Source organism: Ricinus communis, chromosome 3 (genome assembly GCF_019578655.1).
Source record: "Ricinus communis isolate WT05 ecotype wild-type chromosome 3, ASM1957865v1, whole genome shotgun sequence".
Taxonomy (NCBI): Eukaryota; Viridiplantae; Streptophyta; class Magnoliopsida; order Malpighiales; family Euphorbiaceae; genus Ricinus; species Ricinus communis.
The window spans coordinates 25,789,852-25,800,729 of NC_063258.1; the positions used below are offsets into that span (position 1 = coordinate 25,789,852).

Consider the following 10,878-nt stretch of genomic DNA (forward strand, 5'->3'; position numbering starts at 1 on the left):
CCGAAAAATCAGTAGCCGACCGATCAATTTATACAAAATTAAAAATTATTTTATTGTCAGATCCGTTATAAAAAGAATAAAAATTGAATTGTTATAATCTTTCTTTTAATTCAAAACTTAGTTAAAACTCACTAGCAGACACACTAAATTTAATTTATACTATATAAAATATAAACAAGTCAAATGAATTTACTTACTAACTTCTTATTAAACTTTAATATCAAATCTAAGTATATATATAAAAGCTCTCTTCTTCTTGTTCTTTATTGTTGAGAATCTGGACTTTAGATCTTGTTCAAGTTGTTAACCATATATGATATGTGAATTTCAAAGCAAAAAGAGAGTTGATATTTTGATTTCCTTTTACATTAGTTACTTATTAATTAATAAATAAAAAATATTTTATAAAATATATATAGTAGCTGAGATAAATATTCTAGAGATGCGTATTTATTTTTGAACATAAATATAATTGTCTTATTAAATGTTTTAAAAAAAAGAAATTGTATACTAAATATATTTGATTTTAATTTAAGTAAATAAAATTAATAAATTACCAAATTTTTTCATTTCAAATGAGATGTTAGATTCAATATCTCAAATATAAATATTTTTGTTAAACAGAATTTCAATTTAAATTTATAACTAAAAATATAATAAAAAATAAAATTTTATATAACAACGACTAGTTAAAATATTATACACACAAATATATAATTTAAATTTATATACTTATATTTATAAATAAAATAATAAAAAACACCAGAGCAAACAATTAATTATTTTAAGCGGTAGTAAGACAAAAGATGTTAAGTAATAATATCACACTGAAATACAAAACCAAGTTTGTAATTAAACTTGAGTAAACATAGAAAACACCGCAAATCCAGCCGGAATATAAATCTCATATCCACCTTATTAATAACGCCTTATAAGCCATTGTGCGTATCACATCAAATCAGCCCACGAGCCTATGACCTTTATAAGTAGTATAGCTTATCATATGTCAGTGTACTTATCTCTACCAATCTATCTCATCTCATCTCGCTCACGGTATTTTATTTGTCTGATATCACCTCTCTCTCATCTTTCAAAATCCCTAGCCATTTTCTATGCATAAATACTGACCAGAACTACAACTCCTAAAAACAAACACAGAGCAACAGAATAAAAAGAAAAAAAAAAAAACTGAGAACAAGAAGTAGAGATAGAGAAATAAAAAGGAGAAAAAAGAGAAAGTTTGAAACGACCTCGTTTTCACTGTTTCTTCTTAAAGAAGAAAGAAAATTCTCCGATCTCACTATAGGTTTTGTATCATTCTCTTATCATTTTCTTTTCTTTAGGATTTTTCTTTTGAAGTGTTGGTTGTTTATTTATTTATATTTTCGGTTGAATGTGTCAATTGATGTGATTTTTAGGGTTCTCTTTTTCTTTTATTGTAGTTTGTTATTGAAGTGTTAATTTGTGTTTTATTTTAGATCTCTGACTTTGTTGTTTCTTGAATTATGTGCAGGTTTAACCAAAATTAGATAATGACCTCGCTTAGTAGAGAGCTTGTTTTTCTTATACTTCAGTTTCTTGATGAAGAGAAATTCAAAGAAACTGTTCATAAGTACTCTTCTCTATAATTTTTTTTTCCCATTAATTGTCACTATATTTATATATTTAGTTCTCTTGGGATATATCAGTTCTCTTGGAATTTAGTGAAGGTTTTTTTTGTTAATCTTTTTATCAAAATGTCTGTTAAGAGTTTTTGTGTTTGTTTGATTATAATTGGTGGTGTGAAGACTGGAGCAAGAATCAGGATTTTTCTTCAACATGAGGTATTTTGAGGATATGGTGACAAATGGAGAGTGGGATGAAGTGGAGAAGTACTTGTCAGGATTCACTAAGGTTGATGATAACAGATACTCTATGAAGATTTTCTTCGAGATTCGCAAGCAGAAGTACCTTGAAGCTTTAGACAAGTGGGTGTCCTTTTATTGTAGTGCATTTTTGGTATCTATTGGATTTGGGGAACCCACTTATGGAAATGACTTACCTTTTTTATTTGAAAAAAAAAATAGGCGGGATCGCGCGAAAGCAGTCGAGATTTTAGTGAAGGATTTGAAAGTGTTTGCAGCATTCAATGAAGAACTTTTTAAAGAAATTACGCAATTACTGACATTAGAAAACTTTAGGTACATATTGCAATTGTTGTTGTTATTTTTATTCATTTATTTATTTGTTTTTGTTTTGCACTTGGTTGTGTTTCCTTATATATTGATGGTGTCAAATTATATATATGGTATGTTGTGTCAGTGGGACTTTATGCTTTTACGTTAATTGTAGAGATAACGAACAGCTATCTAAATATGGAGATACTAAGTCGGCTAGAAATATAATGCTTGCTGAACTCAAAAAGTTGATAGAGGCTAATCCTCTTTTCCGAGACAAGCTTCAGTTTCCAACATTGAAGAATTCAAGATTGCGGACACTTATTAATCAAAGGTCCCTCAGAAGCTCTCGCCTTTCCTGCATGCCTAGAATTATTTTAGCTTAAGCTTTTGGTTTTTTAGTCTCATATCTTACATCTTTTGGGACTGGATTGCAGTTTGAACTGGCAGCATCAACTCTGTAAGAATCCAAGGCCTAATCCTGATATAAAGACCCTTTTTGTGGATCACAGTTGTGGACAACCAAATGGGGCACGGGCTCCATCCCCTGTCACTAATCCTTTAATGGGTGCCCTGCCTAAGGCAGGGGGTTTCCCACCGCTGAGTGCTCATGTTGTAAGTGAGATGTATGATGTAGTTGGTTTATGCCAGTTTGAAAACTGAGTTTCTAGAATGCTTACTATTTATCTATATGTTTGCAGCCATTTCAGCCGACACCTGCTGCTCTTCCAACATCTCTTGCTGGTTGGATGGCAAATTCATCTGCTGTACCTCACCCGTCAGCTTCTGCTGGACCAATTGGTTTATCGGCACCTAATAATGCAGGTAAATCATATATAAGTTTCAGTTGCTTCAGCTGTTTTAATATATTGTAAACAAACAAGATATAGAGATCTATTTAATGATAGACGCATATTCATTGATTGAACCTATGAAAGATGTTTTGGCTACCATATCTTAGGATCTTAACAAATTTGGAGAAGCATGGATCTTTTTGTAGTAGAATTTTGCTCATAAGGTCCATTATTTAATTTGTTAAGCTGTGGTTAATGACTTCTATTCTTACTGTCCTGTGAATACTTATGGCTTTTTTTCTTCAATTACATTGATATGTTCATTTTCCTCTTGTGCTAATTTTCTTTTGTTTTCATGTTTGTCTCTTCACGGCGCAGCAATCATAAAGCGTCCTAGGACCCCCCCTACGAATAATCCATCTATGGATTACCAAACAGCAGATTCTGAAAATGTATTGAAGAGAACAAGACCGTTTGGAATATCAGATGAGGTATTTCAGTAATTAACTACGTAACTTTTGCTCTAGTTTATGAAATTCATGTAAACACTTTGGTCAATGCAATTGTAGAAATATAGTTTATCATGATTTTGAGATGCATAGGTTGGTGTATTATTATAGCATGGCTTAAGTACTTCGGTTGATTTGATTCTGCTTGGGGTGTATGTTGGCACGGGCAGAGATGTATGAGCTCTCGAGGAGGAGGAAACTTACTGTTTAAATCTGGCCTTACATGACTTGAGGGTTGATGGTGGTGTAAAATCTATTTAAATATTGTTCCATATACTTGAGTAGGAAGTCTATATGCTGCCATGGTCACATGCCTTCCATATTAGAGCTTAGTATTTTCTCTTATCTATTTTCAAATGGCAAGTTCTCCTAACTTGTTCCTTCATTATTTTTTGGCATTCTATCAGGTTAGCAATCTACCTGTAAATATTCTGCCTGTTGCATACAGTAGTCAGAACCACGGACCGAGTTCCTACTCTTCTGATGACTTGCCGAAGACTCTTGTTATGGCCTTAAATCAAGGTTCAGCAGTTAAAAGCATGGATTTCCATCCGGTGCAACAAATTTTACTTCTTGGTAAGCCCCTATGGGCATAAAGAAATCTCCATTTCCACTCTTAGCTTTGTTACATATGCATATGTGGATGGTCCTTTTAATAATTTGATCGTAACTGGTTTTATTATTTCAGTTGGCACAAGCATGGGTGATGTGATGGTCTGGGAGTTGGGTAGCCGAGAGAGGATTGCTCTAAAGAATTTTAAGGTTTGGGAGCTGGGTGCACGTTCAGTGGGTCTGCAGGTTGGGGCATAGTTCTAAAAAGTCTCATGGAACATAAATTAGTCAAGTTTGCTTGAGATTTATGTCGGGTAAATCTAATTCTATGTACTTGTACAGGCATCTCTTACCAATGATTATACAGCATCAGTTAACCGTGTGGTGTGGAGTCCTGATGGAGCGCTTTTTGGTATTATTCAAATGATATCAGCATCTAAGAGTCTGATGTTCTACTTTTAAGAAATATCCAAGCACAATGGAGCTTGCCAGTTGCCACTAGATATGTTAACTCTTTTTCTTGTCTTCTTGTTTTAGGTGTTGCATACTCTAAGCACATCGTGCACCTCTATTCCTATCATGTTGGTGATGATGTAAAAAATTATCGTGAGGTTTGTGTCACAATGAATCCCATTAAAGCTCACTGTAATTTCATTACTAATTTTCTGCTTTTAATATCTGGGTCTTCCCTTAAAAAGATGTGTTTATTTGGATCTTATATTTATTTGCATGCCTTCTTAAACTTTTTGTTGGTTTTTTAGATTGAGGCCCATAATGGGAGTGTTAATGATCTTGCTTTCTCTTATCATGACCGGCTAAGTGTCATCAGTTGCGGTGAAGATAGGGTCATTAAGGTTTGTTATGCTACACTACTGATTTGATGGGCTTGTATTAGGGGGATGACACTTTTGACAGTTTGCAATTTGACAGGTATGGGATCCACTTACAGGAAATCCGAAATTCACTTTTGAGGGTCATGAAGCACCTGTATATTCTGTGTGTCCACATCACAAGGAAAGTATTCAGGTAATTATCAATCATTGTTAACTTTTGCTCCCTGACATCTTTCCTTTAGATTCATTCAATGTTAATTTTGAATTTTTTCCTCTTTTGAGCATATCCTCCAATTTTCTTTCTTTGTCTTTCTATCATTCCTTGCTAAGGAAATGAAGTAACTATTTACTGGAAAACAAAAAACTTTTGGTTGTTGCAATAGAGTAATTTACAATGTTTAAAATTAGTCCATACTATTAGTTCTTCCTCCCACTTATCCTATGACCGAGTCCTTTTAAGAGTCGATCATGGACTGCCAATAGTTATATTGATGATTATGATTTTAGCGCTTCCATATAGGTTTCTGTATTACTAGAGGATGAGTGGGGAACACTTGTTGGATAGAAGAAGAACTTTATTCATACTTCAATCTGGATTGAAAGCTCTCTTTATTTCTTTGGACTGAACTCAATTGAGCTTCGATCCTAAATTAGCTGGATCCCTGCATCCTTTTAATTTTTATTATTCTAAAGCCAAGTCTAACTTGATAGGCCATTATTTATCCAGTACTTTATGAATGTAAGCTTTAAAAATAATTTTTAAACATTTAATATAAGTTGTTCATTTGTGTCAGTAATATGCATTAGAACTGATGAAATTATTTCGATTTGCATTGTAATTCTTATTATATGATGATTTTTCTTGTGGTTGCAAGTCTATCAAATTTGCTAAAATTCTGCATATTTCCAGCAAGTAAATTAAGAAAAAGGACCTGAAACTAATGTTTAAATCTTTAATTCTTTTTGTGGCTTTAAATATATTAACCAATAAAAGAATAGAATGTGGTACTACACACAAGAGGTTCCCACTCGTTATGATATAAAATTGAGATCTATGTATGTGATTTATGCTTGATCAAGAATTCCTTAAAGAAGTTCAAAACAAAATCTAATGAAGTTTCTGGGACCTATCTTAGCGTGTGCTCCAATTCTTCAAAAGATTTTTCTGTTAACTGAAAATTATGATTTTTACCTGTAGAGTTCTATTATTCATGCCAATCTCTTGTATCCCAGGATTATCAGATTACATACCCACTGTGTGTTTAAGAGTTCCTTATTAGCCTTTTCTATTTTTTTTTTTTTCCTTTTATTTCTTTGCAGTTTATCTTTTCAACGGCTACTGATGGAAAGATAAAGGCATGGTTGTATGATAACCTGGGATCTAGAGTTGACTATGATGCACCTGGCCACTCATCTACCACAATGGCATATAGTGCTGATGGAACAAGGTTCACATATGAGTTATAGTTTCTTATCCTGATATTATCTTCTTTAGTTCTTTACTTAAATACCTGTCTCATGCTTGTCACCTTCTCAAAGGTTATTCTCATGTGGGACAAATAAAGAGGGAGAATCACACCTAGTGGAATGGAATGAAAGTGAAGGAACTGTTAAGCGTTCTTATATTGGTCTGGGAAAGCGGTCTATGGGGGTTGTGCAATTTGATACTACCAAGAATCGCTTCTTGGCTGCTGGTGATGAGTTCATGGTCAAATTTTGGGACATGGACAACATCAATCTTTTGACCAGTATTGATGCAGAGGGTGGACTGCCGGTAATTTTCCAAGGACATCTTGTTGTCTTAGATCTATCTTATTCAGCCCTCTTACTGGATAATTACTTTTGATTCTTATAAACCTGCAGGCTTCTCCTTGTATTAGATTCAACAAGGATGGATCATTGTTAGCCATCTCAACAAATGATAATAGCATTAAATTTCTAGCAAATTCAGAAGGCATTAGACTGCTAAGGACAGTGGAGAATCGTACATTTGATGCTTCCAGGGCTGCTTCAGCAGCTGTTGTGAAGGTAAGTTTCTACGGCATCATCAATTTTCTGAAGTCGATTCTGCAGTTGGCACTAAACTCTTGCAGCATGGAAAAACCTTATGCGAGTATATTGCTTAATACGTGATTTACATGTAGGGACCTGCAATCGGCAATTTCCCTACTGGAAATGCTACTGCTAGTACCAGCATCAGCATTGTGGAAAGAGCGGCTGCTGTTGCACCTATGGTTGGAATTGTGAGTGTTGATATCTCTACCCTGCGTAAGATCTGGAAAGTTGATCATCTTTATATTACTGATAATTCTTGCTTCTTTGTTGAGTTTTGCAGAACAATGATAGTCGAATTTTGGCTGATGTGAAACCTAGAATTGCAGATGAACCAATAGAAAATTCTAGGATTTGGAAATTGACTGAAGTAAATGAACCATCACAGTGCCGCTCTCTGAGGCTTCCAGATAATTTGACAGCCATGAGGGTATTGTCCACTCTGCAATTTTATTCAAAGGAAGTGAAATTTATGATTATAGACACATCAGTATATATTGCTGCTGCAGATCCACCTGGCATGTTAATACTTGTGTTTACGGATGCTAAGAAAAGCCAACTGTGATCTAGGCTTCAGGATTATCTACAAGATAATTTTAATTACTTAGATTGATAGTTCTTTTAATTATTATTTTATATTTTATTCTTGTTGGTATATCAAAAAGTCTTGATAATTTGCGAGACTTGTGCAATTCTTTTAGGTTGTATTGCTTGTGATGTTCTCAAAGCGAATTTTCATCTTTGTTTGATGATGATGTTTCTCAGGTTTCTAGACTGATATATACAAATTCCGGACTTTCTTTATTGGGATTAGCTTCAAATGCAGTGCACAAGCTCTGGAAATGGCAGAGAAATGATAGAAATCTGAGTGGGAAGGTATTCTAGTATTTTCTTTTTTGGGTGGGCAACCTGACTTTATACACAGAAGATTGGCTTTTCCATTTTGTTGTTCTAAAGCTCACATTTGACAAGGGTTTTCATTTGTAGGCCACTGCTAGTGTAGTACCACAATTATGGCAGCCCTCTAGTGGAATATTGATGACTAATGATATTAGTGACACAAATCCTGAAGATTCCGTTCCGTGCTTTGCTTTATCAAAGAATGACTCTTATGTTATGTCAGCTTCTGGGGGGAAAATCTCTCTTTTCAATATGATGACATTTAAGGTAAAGGGATTTTGCCCTTTTCTTTCTCTGGATTTAAGAATGTCTTCATTTGGTTATTTGGTATGGAACTATCTGAAATACTTGTTTAGATTATTTTCTTGCTGGTTTTGATGGGGTTAGATTTTGGCATATATTTTTCTGGGCTGTCCTACATTTTTTGCTTTTGAAATACTTACTATTGTGCTTTTCCAATTCCAGACAATGACCACATTCATGCCCCCACCACCAGCTGCAACATTTCTGGCTTTTCATCCTCAGGACAATAATATCATTGCTATTGGAATGGAGGATTCATCTATCCAAATCTATAATGTTCGCGTGGATGAGGTGTTACATGATTCCTGAATCTTATTTATGTTAAAGGTAGAAATACAGTAACATTGACGATATGCATGCTCAATTTCTTAGGTTAAAACAAAGTTAAAAGGTCATCAGAAAAGAATTACGGGCCTCGCTTTCTCTCACTCGCTAAATGTGCTTGTATCTTCTGGAGCTGATGCTCAGGTATGAATTATTAGCAACAATCCACGTTACCATAAGTAGTCTGTCAACTTTAAAAATCTAAAGTATTCTATGATCAGAAAACCTGGAAGACTGAGCAGGTGATGGTTCTTAGGCATGTGTATTTTTCCCATGATTTTGTTAGCAGCCAACAAGTTTTTTTAACTCCCATGGTGGTATCATTTGATTTGGTACTATAATTTCACCTGTATTTAGAGAGCAGTTTTCCTAAATGAATATCCTCTTTCTAGAAATATTGGCATTTACTTGGTATGCACCATGGCATTTCCAATTGTACTATTTATCTAGTTCCCTATGCAAGGATGGAAGCCTTTGTTTTTTTATCTTTTGTTTTCTCGCCTCAGCCATTTCATGCTTTATATGATAAGGAAGCTTGTTTTAGGGTTCAAGTGTAAGAGAATGTGTTTTGGAATTACTCAGTTCTGCTTATGTTCTCTCTACAGTTGTGTGTTTGGAGCACAGATGGGTGGGAGAAGCAGGCTAGCAAATTCTTGCAAATTCCACCTGGACGGGTTTCAGCTTCTCTTGTGGATACACGTGTTCAATTCCACCTTGATCAGACCCATCTGCTGGCAGTACATGAGTCGCGGATAGCTATATATGAAGCACCAAAATTAGAATGCGTTAAACAGGTTTGTACAGAGAGTATAATATTTTAGAGAATTTTTAATTCTCACGTTATCCCATAGCTGCTGTGACATGGAAAGAGCATAAAGATTTTATCCATTGGACCATTGCTATTATTGATATCTTAAGAACACATGTATGACATGCCAGTACTTTTTGGAGAGCATTTTTGCTACTATTTTTTTGTTTAGTTTTTTGTTGACCTGATTATGGGTCAGATCTTGAGTTCAGCTTCTTAAAAAATTTATTGGCTTTGAAGCCGGCCCCTATAAGATTGTTTAAATGTTAAGGCCAACCCTGATCATCATCAAGTCTAATTTTTCTGTTCATTAATTGATCTGGAACCTGTTATGGGTTAAGGATGCTGAAATTCTAATTCTGAAACTACTTTTTTCCAACAGTGGTTCCCCTGGGAATCAAGTGGTCCAATTACGCATGCCACCTATTCCTGTGATAGCCAGACAATATATGTTAGCTTTGAAGATGCAAGTGTGGGTGTTCTCACTTCTTCAACACTCGCGTTGAGATGCAGAATAAATCCTACTGCTTATTTACCTCCCAATCCTAGGTGGGCTCTTCAATTGTTTTTTTTTTTTGCCCTTTATTTTTTTATGATTACCCCAATATTTTTTTGTGTTTAAACATCTGACAAGGTAGTTTTTCAGTTTGAGGGTATATCCTCTTGTCATAGCTGCACATACATCTGAGCCCAATCAGTTCGCATTAGGACTAACAGATGGAGGAGTCTATGTGCTCGAGCCCTTGGAGTCGGAAGGAAAATGGGGCACCTCTCCTCCACTTGAAAATGGTGCTGGTCCTAGCACCACTTCCAATGCAGCAGGTTCAGAACAAGCTCAAAGGTGACAACTAAATGTCCATGGCGCTGACCAAGGTCCTTGAGTGTATGTATCTGTTTCTTGTGATCCCGCTCCCTGGGTTCGCCACAATGATTTTCGAGGGGAAGCTGTGGAAATTAGGTGTTATAGGTTCAGCATACTTCGCCGACCTGACAGAGATCGTATAAATGACATCATAACTAGATTGTCTCTCAAGGAAGGGTGTCACTGGTTCCCCTCATCCAGAATGATTGGAGAAGCATTAGTGTTTGTGCTGTAAATTTAGGGGTTGAAAAATGTGAAAAACAAAATGGAAGGTGGTCTGAGAATAGAATTTTAAAGGTACTTTTTAGAGAAAAAGTTACGAGTTGGTTGGGCTGGGAGTACCGGCTGTTTATTATATTCATTTTTCATCTAGCTCTCATTCAAGTATAGTGGTCTAACTGATTGTCATTGTTTTCTTAGACGTGAGCACATACCATACTGGAGACATCATTATTACCCTCATTCCTATTTCTATACAATGTCATTACTGGTTCTTCTTTATATGTTAGCATTAATTTCTTGACAAACTGAGACTTTTGCAGATACCTTCATCTTGGTCATGTTCATTCGTTGGTGAAACTTATGACATAATGTTGATGTACCCAACAAGATTTTAATCCTTAATCTTATTTATTTATTATGTCCAATGTGATGACCAAATATATCGGCATGGCACAGGTATGTAATTCTTGCTAGAATTGCACCTTCAAAGCGTTATATTGCGATCCTTCACTCGATAGGGGCCTCTTACTCCAACTGACATCATCACACCTGAGATTTGATGA

The 10,878-nt window shown here is 35.0% G+C and overlaps 1 protein-coding gene across 1 annotated transcript; it reads left to right on the forward strand.

Moving 5' to 3' along the window:
* Nucleotides 1–1,130: 1,130 nt before the first annotated feature.
* LOC8270201 (topless-related protein 4) lies at nucleotides 1,131–10,594 on the forward strand. The gene is made up of 26 exons (XM_002527132.3): nucleotides 1,131–1,306; nucleotides 1,514–1,612; nucleotides 1,788–1,967; nucleotides 2,067–2,180; nucleotides 2,332–2,490; nucleotides 2,594–2,771; nucleotides 2,858–2,981; nucleotides 3,329–3,441; nucleotides 3,867–4,035; nucleotides 4,148–4,257; nucleotides 4,354–4,423; nucleotides 4,549–4,622; nucleotides 4,773–4,865; nucleotides 4,942–5,037; nucleotides 6,165–6,292; nucleotides 6,384–6,618; nucleotides 6,708–6,872; nucleotides 6,989–7,087; nucleotides 7,180–7,326; nucleotides 7,662–7,772; nucleotides 7,884–8,063; nucleotides 8,262–8,390; nucleotides 8,472–8,567; nucleotides 9,029–9,217; nucleotides 9,614–9,780; nucleotides 9,878–10,594. Exons 2-26 carry the CDS (start codon nucleotides 1,533–1,535, stop codon nucleotides 10,074–10,076), a joined length of 3,405 nt encoding a protein of 1,134 aa, XP_002527178.2. The 5' UTR covers nucleotides 1,131–1,306; nucleotides 1,514–1,532; the 3' UTR covers nucleotides 10,077–10,594.
* Nucleotides 10,595–10,878: the final 284 nt, after the last annotated feature.